At 41.0% G+C, this 25,657-nt stretch overlaps 1 protein-coding gene across 4 annotated transcripts; it reads left to right on the top strand.

The window, feature by feature from the left end:
• Positions 1-2,208: 2,208 nt before the first annotated feature.
• slc29a4a (solute carrier family 29 member 4a) lies at positions 2,209-25,194 on the top strand. 4 transcript variants are annotated; one of them, XM_004560736.3, is made up of 11 exons: positions 2,209-2,440; positions 4,220-4,585; positions 7,991-8,122; positions 8,208-8,321; positions 10,821-10,949; positions 12,950-13,024; positions 13,134-13,393; positions 19,059-19,179; positions 19,366-19,553; positions 21,561-21,801; positions 22,676-25,194. In XM_004560736.3, exons 2-11 carry the CDS (start codon positions 4,363-4,365, stop codon positions 22,819-22,821), a joined length of 1,629 nt encoding a protein of 542 aa, XP_004560793.1. In that variant the 5' UTR covers positions 2,209-2,440; positions 4,220-4,362; the 3' UTR covers positions 22,822-25,194. The 4 variants fall into 4 exon arrangements, with proteins under 4 accessions (XP_004560793.1, XP_076739137.1, XP_004560792.1 ...); XM_076883022.1 differs by having other exon boundaries at positions 13,134-13,402; positions 24,922-25,194; XM_004560735.3 differs by having other exon boundaries at positions 13,134-13,402.
• The last annotated feature ends 463 nt before the right edge of the window (positions 25,195-25,657 follow it).

Here is a 25,657-nt window from a genome sequence, read left to right as displayed (position 1 = left end):
TAATTAGTTTGGCATGAAGTTAAGAAAAAAGTTGCCTGGATGGGTCCACAGGGGATAAAAGCCTCCTAAGAGCCCCTCTTAAAGTGAACCTGTTGTCTTTTCCCTTACGTTTGTGTCAGATACAGTACATACTGTTACAAATGGTACAGACTGCACTGCATTTTCCGTTTCAAACTTCTTCTCTGCTCCTGGCTCTTTATGACATCAAACAGGACAGGCGGCACAGCTGCCCTATCAATCTGCAGCACCAGCTTTTTCTTTAGGAGGGGCAGCCAATGAGAAAAAAGCTGTCAGTGAGGGGAAAGAGTGCCAAACTGGAGCAGCCAGCTCTGTTTATTGAATTTGTTTTTCTTCTTTGAATGGTTTAAAGATACAAGGGAAAATGTGTTGTTAGTGAGCTTTGCATTTTTAGGCACAGCTGTGACAGAGGTATTGATCTTTTAATCTAACTCTGCAAGAAAACCAATAAGTCCCAGATGTAAAGGCCAGTCCTTTACATCTGTCAGACATATGTTCTGCTGTGGGGCATCTACAGTAAAGCGTACATACTGTAATTATGGCTCCAAAATTACACCCACAGTGTGATTCGTTTTGCTCATAATCCCCTGTCAACACACAGGTCTGTGTATAAAGTGTGTGCAATTTTTCTAGCACTGTGCAGCTTTGCTTTGAAAAGAATTAAATGTACAGAGAACACCGAAGCTTGAAATTTAATGACAAGTGCATCTTCTTTGGGATATTTTAATGCTTTTCTTTTTTGTACATGCAGAGTAACACTGGTGTGGAGACACACAATGATGGGTGCACTTGTCTTTTTCATGACTTCAAATTGTTCATTTCTCAGAAATCGGTTTAAAAAAACAAAAAATACACCTTGCTGTGCTGTGAGTCAGCGAATGCACTCTTTGCACTGATGATGTAGCACAGGGCTGTAATTTGGACTCATTTCAGGTATAAAGTAAAGGTCTGAGTGATGCCATTATGAAAAAGACAGACATACGAAATCAGCAGCATCAAAAAGTACTTGCTATGCAGCTGTGATTTTCTTTTCTGTAAAACATGCTTTAGTACAGCTCCCGCTGCTTCACTTTAAAAAAAAATATTTCTACTTGTGTTCTCGCCCTGCGTCTTTTTAATTTGCGTGTCTTCTCTGAATTAGTCTGCCATGCACAGCGTGTGCCAGGAAGAAATCAGAAATAGAAATCCAGACTATCAAAGGTTTGCTCTCTGCACATAATCTTTAAGAGATCAGCAAACAGCTATGTGCAAACGTGGCGATTACTAAAATTCACCAAAGGACAAATTCAGCATTCGAATTAGATCAACTTTTTGTTTGATGCTTTACAGCATTGGAGCTTTTCTGTGACCAGTGATTTTAAGCTTGGAGATGAGTGAGCTGAACTCTGCACGAGTGAAATCAACGCTTAAACTAGCAAGCTTCAGAGTGGCATTCAAACCAAGGACCTCACATCATGCACTGCAACAGCAGCAGAAACAATAACAGCAGCAGCAGCAGCTCCTGAGGCTGTTGCTGTGACACTGACAGCAGGCCCACACCTAACAAGGCTGCTATCCCATTTAGTTAATTCCCGCCTGGCTTGGCTCCTTTATGGCAGCAGTGGGGGTGTGCAGCATGACGGAGAGCTTGCCAGTAATAAAGCATTAGCATATTGAACTGAACTGATAAACTTGTCAATCACTTGGAGGCCCCACTGCCAGCATTGTGGTTATTGTGGAGGTGTGCACAATTTATCCCCATTTCCTACCACCGTGTGTCTCATCCACGTGCTCTGGCGACACATGTGTATGCAGGTTATCACATCAGGCCAGTAAATGTTGAAAACAAGTGGGGGGGATGGAGGGACTGTTAAACACATTTATATATGGGCCTGTGACGCACAGAGGACTGTGGTGTGTGAAGTAAGTGCATAATGTCTGCATTTTCTCCCCTTTCTTCCACTGAAATATAATTTTTAGTTGTAGTTTGATGACTTACACCATGGCTTATAAATCATTAAAAAACAAAGCAGCACTTTCAAATATATAAAGCAGGTGATTAAACTGGAAAGTTGTTGGAGACGCACTGGGATGAATTCTCTGCTCTATCGGTGCCTTTCAAAAGGCTGATTGCAAAAGATGAACAGCCACAGGCGGGTGCCCCCCTCCTCCTCCTCCCTCCTCCTCCTCCCTCCTCCCCCCTTCGCTTTCCTCATCCATCCATCCGCGCTTCCCTCTGCCTCTGCCGCTGGATGGTGCGTTTTTAGGACCCCACGGAGGAGGAAACCCGGAGCTTTCCCCCTCTGTCTGATGGAGACGGCGCTGAGGAAAGGAGCGAGTCCGGTCGGCGGAGACCACCTCGAGGATCCTGCAGGAAGGACTTCGCTGCTGCTGTAGGAAGGCGAGAGAGAGGGGGAGAGGAGCGAGAGGAGAGACTCGGGAGGTAACGGGCCGTTAATAACCTGTTGTTGGTGTGTTTTTGTTTGTCGTTCATAAAGAGGAGAGCCGAATGAGCGACGTGAGAGCGACACGTTAGCCGTGCTGGACTGACTGGGCTGGATTTCTAAAAGAGGAACTGGCATTATTATCTCTGTTTCGCCCTCCGCTCTAACGTCCTGCTCATGTTTATTTTCTATGTATGTATTTATTTTTTCATTAGATTTTATGAAAATCACGCGTTTTCTATCAAAAGCAAAATGATTGTGAGTTAATGTGTTCATTTGCCATTTCTGCAGGCGTACGCTCTTCAGAAGGCGTAAAACGAGATGTTAGTTTTATTTATTCCTTTTCTTTCCTTTCTTTTATAATTTTCTTTGCTCATTTAAGTCAACAATAGAAACTGCAGCACATCAGACTGCAATTCAATTACAGCAGCTGGCTGGAGCCTTTTGATTTAAAAGGAGAAGGGCTGCGAGCGCCGCCCGAAGTCTGGACGTGGAATCTGTACAGAGCGTAAACTGGGATCATATCTGATCTAGAACAGCAGCCCGGCTTTACTTCATAAACAGAGCTGTCACTGCTTTGTATTTAATAATCACCTGTTCCTCTGAGGGGGCCACCGGGGCCCGTGATGTTACACAGATGATAACCTTCTTACATCATCCGATCCTACCAGTTTCCAGACAGCAGAAGATTAAAATAGAACATAAAAAGAAATAAAGCCGGCTTGTTCCGCACTCGGGAGCTTCGTGCTGTTGGCCTGGAGTGAAATAGCACTTGCAGGGCACCAGAGGTGAGCAGGGAGACTGGCAGCGAGGCCGCAGGGTTGAATTGTTGCCTCCTCTTTGCATGTCCTCCTTGTGTTTGCACAATCCAGCCAGGTGCGCAGAATAGAAGCGCTTTTGTGCTCTCTTTCTACGCCAGTATGGAACAACATCAGCGGCCATTAATATTGATCCAGCTTGTAACAATGTTGACTGAAGTAAATGCAAACACGTATTGAACCGCAGCTCAGCTGCTCTGATGACAGAAGGGACTAACTTACATTTAAAAGTGAGCAGGGGTTCCTCCGCTCCTCAGCAGGCTACACTTTCAGTCATAGTGCAGAGAATTTATTGGCGTGTGTTCTGACTGCTAATCAAGTTTCTCAATAATTGCTCGGTAGCAAAGGTCAGTGCTTATCTCATTTATAAGCCTGCAAACTGACTAGATTTGGACTGTTGGCTACAAATAAAAATCAGGGTAGTGGTGACAACAAGAGATTCCAAGCGAGTGTTGAGGTGTTTTTGGTATTGCATGCTGCAACTGTGATGAGCATCGTGCTCTGTTTTCTGATCTTTGTAGAGAAAACGATTCAACAGGTGAAAGAATACAGTGGGCTTCTCTGTTGAATTGTAAAGCTGCAAAAATGCAAACTAGTAATCAATGACTTGAATTGTAGATGACGGATATTTCTGTTAGTCAGCTAATTGATTTCCACTTGGACCTCTTCCTCTCTTCTACACTGCACAGCTTCAGCTCTCTCGGCGCCTCTTTACTGAATGCAGAGATGCATTTATGCTCACCTTGTCTGTCACTCATTCATGCATCCTTTGTCATTCTGTTTCTCTCTGTTAATATGCTTCTCACACCGACACACATACACAAACAGGGGGGCCACATTTCTTTTGCTGTCTAACCTTGAGTTTTGTTATTTTCCGGAAAGCACAGCTTGCGTTTTTTCTAGTCTTCTTCTGTCTTTTCTTATATTTATTTCTGTTTCCTGTTCTTTCATGCCCTGCAGATCCTCCATCATCGGAAGGTCTCCTGCATCTCTTCCAGGGCGTGCCTCTGTGATTGCGTCTAGCATGCACGCTCACGAGAGCGCACAGCTTGTCTAATCAACCACAGTGCGTGTTTCTTCGCGAGCGTACGTCAAGTGCAGGAATGGGTTCGGTGGGCGCGGAGCGCCGCAGGCCCACGCCGGCCCAGACACCCGAGGAGAGGGACGTGTGGAGGGATGGAGGAAGATCTGTTTGGAGAGAGGGCTGGAGAGAGGGAAGAGAGAGCGGCATTGTGCAGAGCTACAGCTTCGATTCATACCAGCTGGAGGAGGAGGAGATCAGTAAAGACGCCCCGGAGCGAGGAGTGCTGGCTTTGTCCGAGCCCGGTGAGGGAGTTTTTGTTCTATCTGTGCATGAGTGTGTGTAATCTACTATTTATAAAGAGAGAGGCGAGGAACATGGAAGGAAGGAAAGGGGTAGGTGTACCAACAAACAGCAATTTGTCAAAGTGAAAAAAGGCACATTAATATCCTTCTACTCCTAAACACCAGGAACAAAGTGTTTAGATACGTGGACAGAGAGAAAAGTGTTTGCCAATGATTTTCCACCAGAAAATTTAAAATGCACCTTCTTCATTGTTTACCACACTTTCACATTATATTCTATATATAAAGAATTTAGACAGAATAGCATTTACATGTGCTGTTTACATATTTACTGATTAACTGTTAGATATGTATTCAGAGGGCAGTAAACCTCTGCTCTGGATGTTTTTAAAATATATTTGAGATTGTAAGAAGCAGTGAAAAAGATGCTTATAGGTTATAGGTTTTTCAGCTGGAAGTTTTCAGAGTTTGCACAGTTGTATAGATCGAAGAATCCCAAGATCTTTTATAACACTGCTACTGATACCGCAGATTAACTACCCAAACTGTCTTATCTTTTAAGACCTGCTGAAATTGTATCTGTGTGGACGGGCTGTAATCTGCTCACCCGTGTTGATTTGACCTGAAACAAGCACATACGCCACAACATTATGTGGGATTTGACAAGAGAGAGGTGGAGAGACTCAAACTGCATGACTGCGAACCCGAGCTGTCAGTGAGTGTGGATAACTCACCTTCACTGCATCTATCCAAATCAACTTTGTTCTGGTTTAAACTGCAGTGTTTTTTATTGTTGTTTGTTTAACAACAAAACACAACACTGTGCAGAAGCCTTGAGTCACTCATAATTTCTTTATATTTAATTAGGAAAATGGGTGCAGAGATTTATTGAAACATGTGCAAACATACATGTAAATACAGTGTATATAATACAAAACAGAGTTTGTATAATTCTAATCAGCTTGAAAGTCAAGATTTGGTACGCTACCTTTATTCTTCAGCACAGTCTGATCTCTCTTAGGCAGCTTTCTTGTCATTTCTTTAAGTAGTCTTCAGGAATAGTTCTCCAGGCTTCTTGAAGGACACAAACTCTTCTTTGGATGTTGCTGCCTTTTGTTCTGTTCTCTGTCAAGATGATCCCACACTGCTTCAATAATGTTGAGGTCTGGGTTCTGGGGAGGCCAATCCATGACTAATAGTGTTCCACTGTGTGTTTTTCTATCTAGGTATGCTTTTGCTGTTTGGCAGTGTGTTTGGGATCATTGTCAAGCTGAAAAATGAAGCTGTTGCCCGATGTATTGCTCGGTGTATCTAACTGTGATGATACTTTCCTGTGTTCATAATTCCATCAATTTTGACAAGATCTCCAACAACATTGGCTGAAATTCAGCCCCAAACCATGACAGAGCCTCCACCATGTTTTACAGATGGCTGTACACACCCACTGTTGTACTTCTCTAATGACCTCATCTCTACATACTAATGAGCCGTTTTCAGTTAACACCTTTTTGGGAATCACCTCAATGGTACAAAAATACTAAGTTATTCCTGTCAAACTGTGTTGTCTGTGGGATTTTTTATAGATTATACTAAAGGAATTTTAACAAAGGTTTTTGCAACAAAGTGGCTGAAGATACAATTTAAAGTTGATTCTTTGCTGTTCTTCTTCTTTGTCTGTTACGTGGATTACACTACAGTGGTTCATCCCTTAAGTTAGGTGCCTTTTTATATTTGAATGTTCCTCTGAAAAGAGCCAATACCGGACTGAAAGTGAGTAAAAAGGTAGCCAATGTAAAACAAAGAAAAAGAAAAAAAAAGAGAGAGAGACAGGACTATTAAAGTTCCTCAGAAAGTCTGAAGAACTTTCTAGAAAGTCTGGCTCTTTAGAAGCAGAATTGAGAAGTGGCTCAAGACTTTTTCACAGCGCTGTATTGTCATTTGATTTATTGTCAAATACACTTTACAACAGCAGCTAACCAGAAAAAAAAATGTTTAAAAAAATCTGAAATAAAATTTTTAGTTATATTAAGCTTTAAGTCTCTTCCCCCTCCCCTTTTTTTTTACCATTTCTAACAATGAGACTATCAAACTTCAGCTAAGCTTCTATACCAACAGCTACCACAACAGATAACTAATATGCAAACTTTATTTCAAAAATGAACAATGTTGAAAGTGACATCAGATTTTTTAAATCAAAGGTTAAACATGGCCGTGCTGCTAGATTATTCCAGCCCACTTAACCTCTGGATAAGTTCTTCCAAATGTAGAAAACCGATTGGTTTTCCCAGCTGTGTTTGGGCAGGAGGTGAGGTGCACCCTGGACAGGTTGCCAGTCCATCAAAGGGCCCTTAGATTTTTGTAAATAATAAGTCAGAATGGATTTAATAACCGTCTTGAAGATTTGTATGGGCAGTGCATGTTAGACACAGACGGCGGTCTTGATAACAAAAAACTGCTGTGTTGCCTGGTTACACGGGTTACACAAAGGCCATGTTAATCAGGTCATAAGTGACCAGTGACGCATAATGACGGCCTTGCAGGCAGAAGCCTTTTTCCCTGCTCTCTTCATGTGTTTCTTATTTATATTTTGCTCTTTTTTCCTGCTTCCCTTTCTTTCCTGAAGCTGCCAGTCTTCATATTTCAGTATGCAACAAAACAGACAGGGGATGCAATCTCCACAGAGTCTGCCTTCTCCTAGAAGAAAATAAAAGATGGAGATGTGGCAAAGCAGCCTCCGAGAATGAGTTAACCTTAAGATGCTATTTCAGTTCTGCAGCTGCACAACAACTGTGTTTCTGAGCAGAGGACAACAGGTTTTATGAAGGTGTACATTGATTTTTATTTTCAGCGGCCAAATTAATTCTAAAAGGGTGAAAATCCATTTGTATCAACAGATGTATCAGTAAAAAAAATTTTTGTTTCTATAGTAATAAAGTAGTGACATGAGTCAGTGAGAAGGACATTTTCCCACTCAGTCTGCAGTAAAGCCTAAATTCTCATGATGAATGATTTGGGCCATTAATATTAGGCTTACGGGATTAGGAAAGGATTAAGAACAGTTATATAAAAAACCTGCACATCACACTTTCTCCATGTAACCGATCCGGCTGCAAAACAGAAATGTACGAGTTTTAACTGAAGCTATTTCGACAGCTAGACCATGATCTGAGATCCCCATGATTAATCTTTCACTAACACAAGCGCAACAGTCTGCTCCACCATCAGCTGCTCCATCAAGTGGAACAGAGGCGTTCCTGCTGCCGCTGCACCTTTCTTCCTCCTGATTAGCTTCTCTGAAGACAGAGTGTTCTGGCTTCAGTACTAATTCAGATGTTAATCATATCCCGCCGTCTGATTTCATGCTGCTTTAATTCTCTAACCTATAACTCCCATTTTGCTGCTCAGACTTTGAGGAACCGATCCCTGACGACCGTTACCATGGCATCTACTTTGCAATGCTACTGGCTGGAGTGGGTTTCCTGCTTCCCTACAACAGCTTCATCACAGATGTGGATTACCTGCATCAGAAGTTTAAAGGTATAAATATGGATGAGTGTGCACAAAGTCACGTTTGCGGTTACGGCTCGAGGCTACGCTGTCACATCTCTCCCTTGTGTTTCAGGGACATCGATAGTGTTTGACATGAGTCTGACGTACATCTTAGTGGCTTTGTTGGCCGTCATCCTCAACAATGTGCTGGTGGAGCGACTCAGCATGCACACCAGGATCACTGTGGGTAAGTCAGAGAGGCGCCAAGAGCACAGATCGAGTGGAAAATTAAAAACTGTTCCATTAAAACTTACCCTGTTACTTATTAAATACTTTGGGACCACACAGTCCCGAAGAGATCTACCCACAGGGGAGCTTCACTGAGAACTACAGTCATGAAAAAGAAAGCACATTCCCTTTCAATTCTTTCACAGATCAGGGTGTAAAAAAATCATCTTGGCCTTCAGACTATTTAAATATAACCTCAGATATATTTTTACACCATGCCACTTTATTTTACAAACACTAAGGCAAAATGAACGGTAGAGTGTGTGCACCCTATGATTCAGCAGCTTGGAGAACCACATTTAATAGCAATAATTGAAGAAGCTGTTTTCTGTATGACTTCAGTCTCTCACATTATCGTATTGCAAAAATGTCAGTGCACCTTGTGGGCATTTGTTTATGCACAGCATTTCAGTCAGGTTGAGCCTGGGCTATTGCAACACTTTGATTTTTTTCTTTTTCAGCCATTCTGTTGTAGGTTTGCTGATGTTCTTGCAATCATGGTCCTGTTGAAAGACCAGCCTGGGCCAAGCTGTCAGACAGATGGCCTCACATATGACTCTAGAATACTCTGGAGAATTTAAACACGTTCTCTCTCCCGAGGCTCAATATTTTAGGTGACAAATCGTCAACATGTTACGCTTCCGGGCACCCAACACGTTCCTAAATGACGAGATCGGAAAAATAAGGAAATATGAGAACTGTTTGGAATTAATCCACACATATTCGTTCATTTTCCTCAAATCACTTTGGAAAACACTATTTCACGTCATTAAAGTGCTGGTTAAGGTTAGGTATAAGGTTATGGTTAAGGCTGGAATACATGGCTGGAACATGTTTTACCACAGGATCGTCATTCTACTGTATTTCATCCATAACCCGGCGCTACCTTAAGAACGCCGAAGGTCGCCTTCCACGTTCCTCAGGAACGCTGCCAGATGTAACAAATCATCAGGATGTTATGCCTCCGGAGTGAGAATGAGCTGAGGATTTCATGGTCAACTCAGTGGCTGCAGGGCCCAAATCATCCAACGTCCCCCACCGTGCTTGGAAGTTGGTATGAGCTGTTTGCGCTGATGTGCTGTGTTTGGTTTTTGACAAATAGTGTTTTATAGCCAAACATCTTCACTCTGTCCTTTGGACTGAGAAGACCATTGTTCCAGAAGTCTTTTTTTTTTTCAGTTCTATCTTTGCAAATCTGTGCTGTCATGTTTCTTTTAGAGAGACGAGGCTTTCACTTCAAACCTTTTGAAAGAGCCATACACTGTACTGTGATGAACATTAACATTTGACGTGCTGGCTGAGGCCTGTAGAGTCCAAGATGAAGTTTCTCTGAGCGTTGCACGTCTGACCTTGTGGAGAATTTGCACAAGAATGACACAAGACTTGGCTTGTGGTTGGTAATGGAGCATAACTCTTATTATGGTCTTTGATCATTTTGTAATCCTAGTTAAGCTTCTTCATGTTGTCTTAATGGCTTTGGTGTATAATTTCTGCCTTATAGCATGCTGAAAGTGAAGTGCTGGTCAAGATATGCCAAGATTTATATTTCATTTTAATGAGTCAAAAATCATATTTTACTCCCACACACATGAAGCATAAAGCCAAAAACTTCACTGCTGGTTAAAATCAGTTGTATTTTTAATTCTTAAGCCTAACCTTACAAGCTGTCCTTCACGTGTGGACACATAAAACGGTGCACTACTTCCAGCAGTAGTAACAACTGTCAAAAAACAGCAGGAAGCTCAAAGCTTATCAGAGTGTGCAAAAATGGGAAAATGTTATAAAGATAAATAAAAATCCACTTTTCCATGGATCTCTTGTGGTCTTTATTCATAAACACCACAGGAGATCCGTTTTTGGCTTTTGCCGAAAACTGTGAATTGACAAGCAGCGGTTTCAGGATTCATCTGCATCTTCCTCAGATTGCTTTCATATTTCAAAAACATCATTAAAGGTGATTTGCTATGCTCTTTGAATAAGCTGTTCGGTAACAGGCGAGCACATAGAGGCTGATTTAAAATCATGTTTGTTAAAGTCTTAGCTGGAGATACTGGAGAGATGTGGCCGAAAATATTAATCTTTGCAGAAATTATTCTCAAACTGTGATATTGGAGATGAACCTAGAAATATTAAAGCTCTTCAAGCTCACCCTTAAAAAAATCATGATAAAAAGTTCTTTAAATATGCATGTTCCCCGGAAGTTTGAGATCACTGCACATACATGCTAAATTTCAGAACGGGGTTTCACCGCAATAGCCTCTGCTGCTTAAAATAGCTGTGCTTGTATTTTTGGTTAAAGGTCTTTTGAAGTTTGACGTCAGCTTGAGAGCATATCCCCAGGTTAAAGAGTTAATGAACTGCCTCACATATAGTTTCCTCACTCTTATCAAATATGTGTTCAGTCCTGCAGTCACAACATTACCTGGATCACTGACTCAGCCTGTCACTCTCTCTGCAGGTTACATCTTAGCTTTGGGGCCCCTGATCTTTGTCAGCGTGTTCGATGTTTGGCTGGAAAAGTTCACCACCAAGCAGGCTTATGTCATCAACCTGGTATCAGTGGGAGTGGTGGCCTTTGGATGTACAGGTACTTTGATGTTCTTTTACCCTAATAATGGTTAAACGAACTGAATGACAGACTACACTTAAAAGGCAGAAGAGCCACTCTTGACTACATCCTTGCAGCCTTGACTTTTTGGAACTAGATGAACTATAATTGGATGAAAGGCTAGAAAGACAGATTGCCAACATGTTACAATCAGTCCATCTGCACCAATTAGCGCAACTTGTCTGCGATGTGGCTCTTTGCAGTAGGGAACTCGGCTCAGCTACCTGGCACCTGGTTGCATTCTGGTTGTAGTCTATATAAAATCGAGGTGGTCAAGCACTTCTTGCATTTTGCAGTTAAATTACAGAGACGCAGCAATTATGTCACTTTTTGTGGAGAAATTTCAGAATTTCAGTTTCATATCCATTGGGTTCTGGCTGTGCAATGAGCACTTAATATGAATTTCTATGTATGTAGATGGCAAAAAATTTTCCATCTACATGCCAGTTTATCAGTTTATCACACACAATTGCCACAAACAGGCTGCATGTAATTTCGGACTTAACTGAAACTAGCAGCCTTTGAGAAATGTTTGCTAGCCTTTCAAAAGCCTAGCAATCATTAGCCGCTATTACAGCCACCTGTGTCTTGTCTCCCGTATAAATCAACGCAGTAACAATGCTTATAAGCTTTAAGGCTTAACATCTTTGAAAAATGTTTAAAAATTCACCGCTGCAGATTTTTTTAATGAAGGGAGAAATTAGCTTTCGAGACAAATACTCTCTTTTTCTGTCCCAGGCTATAGAGATGTTAGCTAGTTTTACTGTCCAGGCTGTATGTAAATGATGGCTCTCATGTGAGTTTTTTTAACCATTAAAGACCATTTGTGGATGAAGGGTGCACAGCTCAGATATCAGATGGCACAAATTAGCTTGGTTAGCAAGCTACATTTTTGAAATATACCGATGCAACACAAACACATGTGTAATAATAGCTTTAGGTAACAGACTACTGTTACCTAAAGCAATTCAAATACTAGAATTTGAATCGCCATAACTGTTGCACAAACGTATTTGGAGGGCTGCCTGATAATTCCATTAAAAAAACCCTCCAAAAGGCGCTAACAACACAATCACCTTAATGAGGTTGATTTCAGGGACTCTGAAATTGTCTCAATTCAGAATCAGAATCAGAATCAGAATCAGAATACTTTATTGATCCCTGGGGGAAATTATTTTTTGTTACAGTGCTCCATTTTAAACCAACATTAAGACAAGACAGACAATACACTAACTAAGAATAGTACAATATATACATACATACATACATAAGTCACTTATAAATAAATATTTGGAAAAGAAACATGTGTAGTTGTAGCAGCAAACAGTGTGTTAAGTGGATGCGTTGTACAGGGAGATGGCCACAGGCAATTGTGCCTCAAGTGGAGATTAGAGGACCTGCATTGGGTTTAGTCCTGGAGCTGCTGGTTGTATATGACTATGTGAAAAGTGTGGCTCGTAGCAAAAAGCTTACAGACAATGTACAGTTTTGTCTGCAGGCAGCTAGCAGACAACAACACTCTGCTAAAGCCTGTACATCACCGATTCAGCCTGTAAAAGAAGGCAGAAAAAGTGGAACATTTAGCTCCTTAATAACCAGACAGTTCCCTCATGAGTTTGTGGAAAACAATATAGAGCTATGAGGACAATTGCTTTTATTAAAAGGATAATAAATTATAACTAAATATGTGTCAGAGCTCCCCCTGTTGGGATAAACACAAACCCAATAGAGGTTTTGGTCTTCAGGTGCTGCCGACTTTAATACATAGAGTCGTTTTCCTCTGTGTTTGTCAGTGAGAACTCAGAGTTTCTGCCTGCTGTAATATCAGTTTAATTAGTGGAGGTCTGAGGGTCAGAGCAGCTTCTCTCAAGTGGTGTGTGGTGGTTCATTAAGTTCCCCTCTAAATAAATCGTGTTGTTACAATGTTGACTGTTGGGCCTCTATTTACACTGATAACTGCCTCCCTCCTCCCTCTTCAGTGCAGCAGTCCAGTTTCTATGGTTACATGGGGATGCTGCCCAAGAGGTACACACAGGGGGTAATGACTGGAGAGAGTAAGTACACTCAACGATTAGCACACACGTTTTCGTTAGCTCTTGCTGCCAGACTTTGTCATCCTCCTCACCTTCTTCATCTCCTTCATCATTTACGTACCCTCCTCAGGTACGGCGGGGGTGATCATCTCGCTGTCCCGCATCTTCACCAAGCTGCTGATCAAAGATGACAAGAAGAACACGCTGATCTTCTTCCTCGTCTCCATCAGCATGGAAATGCTGTGCTTCCTGCTTCACCTGCTGGTCCGCCGCTCACGATTTGTCCGGTATTACACCAGCCACGCCCAGGGTAAAGGTCCGGGCAAATGTCACGATCCGAGAGACAACGGGACCGGGTACAGGGTTCACCACGATGTCACTGCAGAGGAAGTAAGATTTGTAAGTTTATGGACAGCTTATTGACTCACATGTGTTTTATGTCTGTTCACTGCGAATACTAAGTATTGTTAGCCATGCCAGCAGCAGGCTCAATTACTCTGGCACAGAACACACATCTTAACATATATACTATATATCGCAAAGAGCCAGGCTTTCTTTAAAGTGTTTAAAGTGCTCTTAAACTATTGCCTTTAGATATTGGCTGGTTTTCACTCTTTTATATTACAGTCCTAGTAGCCGATCATTTCAAAGGAGTGTTTTTTGTTTATTATGCCATTAACACTAACCTATGAATCATTCAAACATTAATAAGCTAACTTAGCAGATGGATCAGTGTTGTCTTAGGTGTACCGTTAACAGCTGTGACAAAGACACAAAATTTCTTCCCATTTCTTGAGCTAAATCTATGAAAAGTGTCAAAGATAACAGAGTTTAACAGGCAGAAAATGTTTTACACTAACGTTCTCAAAGCACTATCAGTAGAAAACTTATATCTCAGCATGCTGTGCAGCATATTCTTAAAAAATGAATGAAATTGTAAGTAGCAAACAAAAGAACTAAACAAGTATCTACAGCAGATGAAGAGTATTTGAAAGTCATGGTCTTAAGAAATAAGAAAAAGAAATCCAGCAAAGACCTGACATACGATCAGAGAGATGTATCTGGCCCTTTAGTCGATCCATCTACTGTTCACTAAAGATGGTGGAAGGATGGCTCTCAAGAAGGGAAAGAAGAAAGACTGTACTGTACTGAAAATAGGCGGGAACATGTCTGATGGAGTGATGAATCCAGTTTTGACATTTCTGGTTTAACTGTTCATCAGTATGTTTGGAAAAGGTCAGGAGAGGTACAACAGTGTCTACAGCCATCTGTAAAACACGGTGGAGGCTCTGTCATGGCTTGGAGCTGCATTTCAGTCAGTGTTGTTGGTGTTTTTAAAACTGATGGAATTATGAATGCAGAAAAATACCATCAGATTTTAATTCGATATGCAGTAACAACTGAAAAGCATCTGATTGGCTTCATTTTTCAGCATGATCCCAAACACACTGCCAATGCAGTAAAAGCATAGCTGGCTAGAAGGACACACAGTGGAACTTCGGTCATGGATTGGCCTCTCCAGAGCCCAGACTTCAGCATTATTGAAGCAGTGTGGGATCATCTTGACAGAGAACAGAATAAAAGGCAGCAAACATCCAAAGAAGAGCTTTGAATGAAAGCCTGGAGAACTATTCCTGAAGACTACTTGAAGAAATGACAAGAAAGCTATGCATATCTCCTGTAGTGCATTTGGTACCAAAAGTCATAAATATGCCATACACTATACAGTGAACTGCTAAAGTGCTTGGACTTGATATTTTGCAGTCAGCGTTGTATCTTCAGCGTCTTTGATATTTTTCTCACGTTGCTTTTCAAGTTAGATTAGGATACTGACTCTACACAGACCAACAGGCTCCCTCATTAAAGCTTCCGCTACATGTTTTATTCATTAAATCATTTATAAATATTGTAATGACAAATAGTTTCTGGACTCAGACAGGGAGGAAATGCCAGGCCTCTAAACTGTAATGTCATCCAGAGCGAGCACGCACACAAGTATTGAGGGCTGGTTGTGCTTAAAAATGCAATCACTTAGTAGCTATGAGCTGTTTCTTGGCTGCTGGTCAGAAAGATGCTAAAAGAGAGGAAGAGCAAAAGATATTGGAAGTTGTTCTTTAGGGCTGAGGAATATAGGGAGTGGTGCAGGAGAAAGACGGAGAGTTGACGACGCCTCCTTTGAACCCAGAGAGAAAGAGAGTCACGATGCTGAGAGAGAAAAAAAAGTTTACGGGAAGCTACTAATGCGAGACAAGTGAGAGAGGCAGTGCAGAGAGTGGGGAAGAGCTCATAAAAATTGTAGAGAAAACATAAGACAAAACAAATTAAAGGAAGAGAAGGGAAAGAGAGCAGGACACCGGCCATGACAACGAGAGGAAAAGAGGGAAAGAAAACGACTTTGAATTGAAACCCACTTTGTAGCTGTGCTTTGAGCAGCATTTTGTAGCCTGAAGACATGAAGCTAGTACTGCTCATCCTGCTCTGTGTGTGTGTCTGTGTGTGTGTCTGTGTGTGTGTCTGTGTGTGCATTCAGAGCCTTCAAAGGAAGAAACTGCACCTGAGGCTATCATCGCTTAATGTGTGCGTGTTCATATTTGTATGTGCGCCATTACATACAAGTGTGTGATGGACGTCCCGCGGTGTTTTACAGCTCTCTGTGTGTGTGTGTGCACGTGTGTGTGTGTGTATGTGCACATGTGTGTGTCTGGGGTTGATTCTGGCAGTTCTTTGTTCTGGTTGCCATGGGAAATGAATGCAGCTCTTCCTATTATGCGATAATCAAGAATAGGAGTGCCTTCTGGCCCGGCAGCCCCTCTAATCAACTAATGGATCTATCTGTGTGTGTGTGTGTGTGTGTGTGTACGTGCAGTCACCTGGCTCAGTGAATTAGTGTGTATTTGGAAAGACCTCAGCATAAAGGGATGTGCCCATACCCGAAAAGATGTCTGTGTGTGGTGGTGGTGGTGGACATCATTAAGTCAACCTTCAGCCGGTCACAGCCATCCTCTCTAATAGTCACTGTCATAAAAAGGGGATGTCATGTATCCCAGAAGCCATTACTAATGAAAAAAACTAAAACATGTAAAGGTCAAAGCAGTAAAAGTGAATGTGTTTATTTATTGTGTGATGGCTACCTCTAGTGTTTCCTTAAAGAACCTTCAAATGCTTTAAAAAAGTTTTCAGAAATGAGCAACAAAGTCTTAATTTTCCCACTCAGAACTATGTTTAAAAATGAATACAGTTCAGTATTTTCTAGCATAGGGAATTAAAAGGGGACAGAATCACATGTTTTAGTGTTTTTGAGGACAAAGGACCCTTTTTTTTTATCCCAAAGATAAGGATGAGTATACGAGGGAGGCTGTGACTTCAAAAGATGATAAGTACTGCCCACACCTGCAGAATGGATCTGCATTCCTAATATAATAACCAGCTGGGTTTTTGCTCTTTTGTGGAGTCACCGTTTGCTTACTTTAACTCCAAAACTATATCACCTGCAAACATAAAACTCCAAAACCTCCAAAACAAAGTTTGCATCTTGCAGCTAATGCAGCTAACATCACCACCTCTATGCTGCTCGCCTAATTTCTGTACACTTATGTAATATACAGGGAGTGCAGAATTATTAGGCAAGTTGTATTTTTGAGGAATAATTTTATTATTGAACACCAACCATGTTCTCAATGAACCCAAAACACTCATTAATATCAAAGCTGAATGTTTTTGGAAGTAGTTTTTAGTTTATTTTTAGTTTTAGCTATTTTAGGGGGATATCTGTGTGTGCAGGTGACTATTACTGTGCATAATTATTAGGCAACTTAACAAAAAACAAATATATACCCATTTCAATTATTTATTTTTACCAGTAAAACCAGTATAACATCTCCACATTCACAAATATACATTTCTGACATTCAAAAACAAAACAAAAACAAATCAGCGACCAATATAGCCACCTTTCTTTGCAAGGACACTCAAAAGCCTGCCATCCATGGATTCTGTCAGTGTTTTGATCTGTTCACCATCAACATTGCGTGCAGCAGCAACCACAGCCTCCCAGACACTGTTCAGAGAGGTGTACTGTTTTCCCTCCTTGTAAATCTCACATTTGATGATGGACCACAGGTTCTCAATGGGGTTCAGATCAGGTGAACAAGGAGGCCATGTCATTAGTTTTTCTTCTTTTATACACTTTCTTGCCAGCCACGCTGTGGAGTACTTGGACGCGTGTGATGGAGCATTGTCCTGCATGAAAATCATGTTTTTCTTGAAGGATGCAGACTTCTTCCTGTACCACTGCTTGAAGAAGGAGTCTTCCAGAAACTGGCAGTAGGACTGGGAGTTGAGCTTGACTCCATCCTCAACCCGAAAAGGCCCCACAAGCTCATCTTTGATGATACCAGCCCAAACCAGTACTCCACCTCCACCTTACTGGCGTCTGCGTCGGACTGGAGCTCTCTGCCCTTTACCGATCCAGCCACGGGCCCATCCATCTGGCCCATCAAGACTCACTCTCATTTCATCAGTCCATAAAACCTTAGAAAAACCAGTCTTGAGATATTTCTTGGCCCAGTCTTGACGTTTCAGCTTGTGTGTCTTGTTCAGTGGTGGTCGTCTTTCAGCCTTTCTTACCTTGGCCATGTGTCTGAGTATTGCACACCTTGTGCTTTGGGGCACTCCAGTGATGTTGCAGCTCTGAAATATGGCCAAACTGGTGGCAAGTGGCATCTTGGCAGCTGCACGCTTGACTTTTCTCAGTTCATGGGCAGTTATTTTGCGCCTTGGTTTTTCCACACGCTTCTTGCGACCCTGTTGACTATTTTGAATGAAACGCTTGATTGTTCGATGATCACGCTTCAGAAGCTTTGCAATTTTGAGACTGCTGCATCCCTCTGCAAGATATCTCACTATTTTTGACTTTTCTGAGCCTGTCAAGTCCTTCTTTTGACCCATTTTGCCAAAGGAAAGGACGTTGCCTAATAATTATGCACACCTGATATAGGGTGTTGATGTCATTAGACCACACCCCTTCTCATTACAGAGATGCACATCACCTAATATGCTTAATTGGTAGTAGGCTTTCAAGCCTATACAGCTTGGAGTCAGACAACATGCATGAAGAGGATGATGTGGACAAAATACTCATTTGCCTAATAATTCTGCACTCCCTGTATTTATTCTGTGGTACAGCAAATATCCTCAAAACGCTGTTCTCATTTACATATTTGTTTCTGCCATCACACAGAGATGAGAGTGTGAAACAGGGAAATGTAGCCCATTAACTTACAAGACCGTTTTCACTCATCTCTAAAAATCTTGAAACGATCGTGAATATAAGTTTAAAGCAGCGGCTAAGATCTAAAATGATCACTTAGAGAGAAAGCAGTCTTTTTCTTCCTCTCTCCCTCTAATCAGTTTTTTTGGATACCACCCAAACTGTAAGTAATTATATGAGTAGCTGGAGCTCTGATCTCATGAAAAGTGCTTTCTGATTGTTGTTTTCACAGTCTGCAAACTAACAAGTTTGTCGCTTTAGGGCCCGCGACATAATGTTCTTGCTTTGTGACTCTTATTTTTTTCCACATCTTCACTCATTGTCATTATCGGGTCTATTTCGTGTTGATTTTTTCACATTGGGGTTGTAATGTAGTGATCTTTAATAACAATCTTAATCTTGTAGTTTTTACAAGTATGTTCTGACTAGAAAATTCTCCCTTAGGACATCTTTCCCACAGTGTTGAAGGATTAACCTTCTGATTATTTTTAAATACGTCATTGGATCCAACACAGATGAGTTCCTGAAGCTAGGGTCGTTCAGCACATTGATATTAAATGTTCGTGTTTTCTGTTGCACACCCACTACGTGTAAAGAGAAATAAATGTCTGAATGATTTGATATATCTGACTATTTTACATTCTTTTCATTTCATTCATATATGTCTATCAATATATATAGAGAGAGAGATATGTTACAATTAAGATTTGAAAGCATTAACATAAAGTCTCGTGTGTCTATTCAGTTTAGAAGATTACAGTAAACATCTCGTCTGTCTCTCTTCAGGGAAACGGTGGTACAGGAGCGTCTTCTGTGGAGGAAGGCGTCGAGGACATTGCGGGCGGTACCTATGTTCGATTTGATGCCCCAAAAGCCAAGATGAGAAGGAGCTGGCCCGGGCTCCGAGGTAGTCTCTTTCAAAATCTTGTCTAATCACTTCTCAATTACCCTCTGACTCCAACAGATGGATCTGAAATTTAAATGCATCCCCTGGTGATTTTTATTTAGGTAGAGGAGCGATCTCAATGAAATGACTGCTCGAGTGAATCATTTGAATTTTTAATACGGTCATGTGTGTGTGTTCTCAAACCAGACATGATCTTGCATCGTTACGTGGTGTCCCGCGTGATCTGGGCCTACATGCTGTCAATAGCTGTGACCTACAGCATCACTCTCTGTCTGTTTCCCGGGCTGGAGTCAGAGATACGAAACTCCACCTTAGGTGAATGGCTCCCCATCCTCATCATGGCCACCTTCAACATGTCGGACTTTGTTGGCAAGGTGAGCCATATATTAACTTCACAAGTTTGAATTTAAACATTGTGGGTGGTGACTTTTACATGAATACTTCACACATGATACTTTTTATAAAATCGGAGAGATTAGAATCATATATTCATATATTTCACGGTGGTGACTTTTAACCTTTGATTCCAGGGATTTAAGTTTTTGGAGAGAACTTGGAAGAGAACAACCCCAGTTCCAAAACTTTTGTGACACCGTGTAAAATGTGAATGAAAAAAGAAAATCCAAAGCCTTTCCTTTGGCTGATCCATGTTCTTTATTCATCCAAAGAACATGATCCATGTTCTTTGGATGAATATGGTTTCTTCTTTGCACGATGGAGCTGTATCTTCATATGTGGATAGCACAGTGTGGTCACACACAGTGATTTTTGGAGGCACTCCTGAGCCCACAGTGATTTCTATGACAGAGTCATGTCTGTTTTTTATGGAAGCCTGTTTCCACCACAAAAAAAAGGGTATCCATATGATATAGCTCAAAATTTTGACTTATTAACTTGAAATTTCAATTTACTTTTCTCAGAATTTCGAGTTAATAACTCGACATTTCGATTTAGCTCTGCCAATCAGTAATCTACATGAATGGCGTCATTTTCTTGCAACCTGGAAGGATACGGCACAGAGAAATACGCACTCAAAACCGGATCGCAACAAATTGGGGCTTTTTATAGTACGTTTGCTGATAGTAACGCCACATGATTCAGCTAATAACACAAGGATTTCATCATTTGTGAAGAAAATAATCAGCAATTTGTGCGTTCATGACTGGCTATAATACTGTTAGTTTAGCTGTAGCATTTGTAGCTGAGGGCTTCAGCTTCCGGGTAACAAGGAAATGACTTCATTCACGTAGATTACTGATTGGCAGCGCTAACGCAATATGTCGAGTTAATAAGTCGAAATTTCAAGAAAATAATTCAAAATTTCAAGTTATGGATACTTTTTTTTGTGGCGGAAACAGGCTTCCGTAGTTTTTAATGCAGTGCTGTCTGATGTGTCTTTCAGCCTTGTCCCTTGTGCACAGAGATTTCTCCAAAATTATCAGAATCTTTTGATCTATATGTATAACAGATGATGAGGAATATTACTGAAATTGTTCCAAAAATGCAGTTTTTTTGCAGATTGCTGAAAGTCTGCCTCTCTAAGATGCTCTTTTTAAATTAAGTTTTAGGTTTGTTCTGTTGTGAATCCCATCATTTTTGGAACTGGGCCTGTATTAACTTACTGCCAATGTATAAAATTCACTGGTTTAACATCAATATTAAATGCTATTGCCCTTCTCACGCTACACTTACTGAGATTTTGGGATTTAAATTTCCATTTACAGGCATCTTGGCATTAAAGGAACAAGAAAGACAGAAAGGCAGAGTTAACCTCTTGAAACCATTAAAGTCGTCGACCCATTAATTTAACGTAAGGCTGGTAAAACGTCTGGTGTATTGTGGGATAATTGCACTTACTATAGCTCGGAGGCTTCATCCGAACACTCTGAAACTTATCTGGTTTCCTTGGGTCATAATTTTGACTTTGAAGGCACCAACATTGGTTTAGTGAAAGTTGTTATGTAGGCTTTGGCTTTGTCCTCGCGGCAAATTGAGTTTTTTCTTCAAATGAAAAGGGAAAGAGATTAGACGAGGAATTAAATTGAAAAAGGAAAAATTAAGGTAGCTTAGAGGTATAAAAAAGAGAGAGAGAAAGAAAAATGTCACGATAAGAGACTGGAAAAGTGTAAAGAGGATTTTTCTTTTGCATTTCTCTCACGGTTCACTTTGTTTTGCACTAATACTGTTATTGTTCTTATTTATTTTCCCTGACAAGTGCTTTCCTTAGAAATTGTTCCAAGCAATGGAGAATTACTGAACATAACGGTCTTAAGTTCAAAACTGCAAATGCTCATATATTTCATATATTATTTGAATATTTTTCCTTGTTTTTCCAAAGTGTAATACACAGCCTGACTGAAACACTCCTGCTGTCCCCTCAGATCCTGGCAGCGCTGCCATATGACTGGTCTGGGGGTCGTCTGCTCTTCTTCTCTTGCCTGAGGGTGGTCTTCATCCCTCTGTTTGTCATGTGTGTGTATCCGGCCAATGAACCCACCCTATCCCATCCTGCCTGGCCCTGTCTCTTTTCTCTCCTCATGGGAGTCACCAACGGATATTTTGGGTCTGTACCGATGATCCAGGCTGCGGGCAAAGTGCCGCCTGAACAGCGGGAGCTTGCAGGTGATTTTTGACTTCTTTTGTCTGATTTATTGTTAAATAAAAAGCATCAATAATTGAACTGAAGCCAGTTGATTAGACCCAATTAGCTTAATTTTAGCTATATAAGTTGTTGTATGTCATAAGAATACCATTAAATGGTTGTAAATTAGATCATTATATTCTTCTTAGCAGCATAACACTGACCTTAGCACTGTAACTGTAACTTAATTATTTTATCAACTTAATAAAGTTGCCTTTCTTTAGAACGAATGAGGTTTTTTTTGGCCTGACAGCTAGCTTAGCTTAGCTAGTAGCAACAAGGCAAATATAGCCTATATTAGATGTAATTTTATGTTAGCTTAAGCCTTCAGAGAAGGATTACATATAAGATATCAAACAAACTCAACACTGTTATGTGCGCTATAATATTAAACATTATTACCTGTGAGATGCTTTTTAAATTTTATCTTTAACACTCAAAAGTAGTGCATATTTCAAGAGTTTTTTTTAGCTAGCAGTCTGACATTGTTTTCAGGCTGGGATTTTGTGAAGAAATACTAAAGTTACATTTAGATTATAATTATAGATTTTATTATAATTTTCCTCTGAGTGACCTGTGCTTGGTGTCTTGCGCTCCTATTAATGTTAGCTTGCTAAATTAGCATGCTAAATTAGGATGGTTATAATGGCACATGCTATCCCTGCAGATGCTAACATGCAAGAACATCAAAGAGTGGATAGCAAAGATGTACTTTCTTAGACTTGTTACTCACTATCTAACATGTTTCTTGCTTACTTGTTCACGCCGAGCAGTATTCTTTATTTAAAAATGGCATTCCCCCCGGATTAGGCAGTATGATCAGCTCTACAGTTACTCTCTGCTCTCTCTCGCCAGGGAATACTATGACTGTCTCCTACATGACAGGCCTGATGGTTGGCTCCGCTGTAGCGTATGCAGCTTATAGCTTCACTGCTCCACCAACAGGAATACACTCCTCCACGCTCAACATACACACACCTGCCAACACTACCGTGTATTGAATGTCCGTAGGTTTGACACGCACTCACTCATCCATCTGTATACATTTACATGTACACACATGCTGCGTAAGGACAGGACGTTTGCCCTTTCAGCAGCATAAACTGATGTACTACACTCCAGCTGCAGAATAACTCAACAATAACAAAAGAAAAGACAAACAGTGGCTTTTAGTGTTGAAAGGGATTAAGTGAAAAAAGTGCAGATTTCTCCACTCGCTCATCTCCCGGTGATCCACTGACCTTCAAGCATCTGCTCCGATGAACTTCCCCGGAGGAAGAGAAGTGGAGCTGTGCGTCTGCCAGCAGGCAGACATTAACCCTCAGAGTATCACACAGTGAAATTACTGTCTGCATATGTGCGAACACATCATCTGACATTTGTACAGTGCAAAGTCAAGTGATATTTTGTTGCGGGGAGCTAATGGCTTGTGGTTTTAGAGGAGACCTTGCATTATATGTGATGCTATGTTTTATGCATTCTCAGAGCTGTCGCCCATCATAGAAGCGAGATGGTGTTCAGACTCACGGAAAAATATGATCAGCGTTTTTAGACGATGCTCATTTTATTCGGACCCTGTTATTAAAACCAGTTTAACCTTATGAGATCTCAGCCCTCATTGAGGATGACCCTAACCCTGTGCTATCAGAATAAGTCATTTTTCAAACAAATAATCATTCTAACTGAAAAAAACTTACATCTTGGGTTAGGGCTTGGGGCTATGAGCTGTTACCAATAACGACTCAGACCTCACAAGGGTTAAACAATCAGTGTCTTTTCTGCCTAAGACTCAAAGACATTTTTTTGACCCTGAGAGCACTGTGTTAGATATCTAATGCTGCAACCAGACTGGGGGAAATAATGGTTGGAGGCAATTATTGCAACTGTGTGCAATTAAATTTTAATGTCATTGCCTTTGAAATGGTTGCTTTGACAACGTAAATCGGATCTGCAACAACTTGCAGTCAGTCGTTGTCTTCAAAGCGAATTTGTTGCATCGAGATGACGATAAAGGAACAAAAAGACTAAATGGAGTCAAGTTGGCAGTCTGTTTGTGATAACAAACACTGAAATTCACAACAACTACTTCAAATTCGGAATCCATCCAGAACCTCACAGATTTGAAAGAGAACTCCCTCTGTTTCAATAGTGACGTAGTTGCTGCAGGATTGCTCAACAACCTTGCATTCTAACAGGAGAATAATAGTTTGCAACCAGTTGATCCAAACCCCTTACTACAACGAGACACTTTGCAGACAAGTTGTACTCTTCGATGCAGACTACTATAGACTGAGTGCAACATGTTGATGATCTGTCTCCATTTATAAAGTCAACTAAACAAAGATTATCAGCAAAAATTCACCAATCAGTCTGATTGCTTCGTACCTTGGAGCAGACAACACCCTCAACCTCGGGGTGACCGCTTGGTTTCACGTGAGCGGACCACGCTCCTCTCTAAACTCACCTTCTTTCTTTTTTTTTTCAATCTCTAAACACTTGTAACATTTTGTGACTGCATCTTGCATGTTTGTGAAACTGTGTTGAAAGAATCTGTCCACAAAGTACTTGAACCTGTCGGTGTGGTATTTCCTACTACAGCAGAGGGTCTCCAGGACCACGCAATTGTCATCATGACACACAAACAATACCAGCTGTAGGGTAAAAAAAGAAAGAAAGAAAGAAATCGTGTAAAAGGAGAGATTTCACGTCACTTCTTGCGCCCCCTGATGGCTGAAAAAAGTATTTATTTACCAGAGGAGGTATTGCAGTCCTATCACGCTAGTCTTTGTTGGTTTATCTGAAATGCTTTGCACCTCCTTTGAATGGTGTCTGTATTAAATGTCTATGTGATGATGTGGGATATAAGGGGACAAAATAATTAGTGCCAAACAGTCTGTGTTTATGACAGATGCGATTGGGGGAGGGAGAAAAAAGTGAATGTAAAGTTGTAAATAGAATAAAATGCATTCAAGGCAATGAAAGGCATTTATTTTCACTACTGCAAAGCCTGTAGAAAGAATCAGATTCATATCTTTTGTAGCTTTATTTAGTTGAAGTGACCCCTGGATCCCCTCCTTTATTTATCTCTTTCTTTTTTCCAGCTGACGCACAGCAGCGTCTCCGTTCCCTCATGTTTCCTGTTGGACTTGATTAATTTTTCAGCGATAAGAGCTGCAAATGTGCACTGCATTATGTAAGTGATGGCTTGGATGGAGAATGTTGGCACTGTTTGAAATACGGTGGGATGCCATTTGGGAGCTAACCTCATTACTGTATGTATGTCCTGCTTCCTGCGGCCTCTCAGCGAGCTGCTGGGTTTGAAGGTGTTTTTAGTTATTTTTGGTCAATTGTGTCATTAAAGGACATGAAAAGTCTCTCTCCTTCTCTTTCTTTCTCTCCTGCAGACATTTTGAGAGAGGGGGGAATCCAACTTTCCCAGGAATGCTTTTTTTAACCATTCCTCACGATGAACTCGCACATTCATTGTGAGGATTCGTAAAGCAGTCTGGTTTTTATGGAAATTATTTTTCTGTAGGGTTTTCAAGAAGGGTAAACAAGAAACTAGCAGCTATCTAACTAACCAACTCCCCATTTTTACTTTGATGATGGGATGATGGGGTTTTTTTTATGTTGATTTCGCTCTTTTCTGTCTCACCACTGCAAAATATGGTCCTCAAGACGCCCATTGTGGAAGAAACAACCTCAAAGGACGTCATACTTGTACATATTTAAACTTCAGGAAGAGTGAATACTTAGAGACCATGTGGTGTACGATCACACACCACACCTAAACTCTTAATAATGATTTCAGTTGCACCAGCGAATGCAACTTTGTGA

The sequence above is a fragment of the Maylandia zebra genome, linkage group LG4 (assembly GCF_041146795.1).
Source record: "Maylandia zebra isolate NMK-2024a linkage group LG4, Mzebra_GT3a, whole genome shotgun sequence".
NCBI lineage: Eukaryota > Metazoa > Chordata > Actinopteri > Cichliformes > Cichlidae > Maylandia > Maylandia zebra.
The sequence above is the reverse complement of the archived record's forward strand: the minus strand, read 5'-3'. Positions and strand labels throughout refer to the sequence as shown.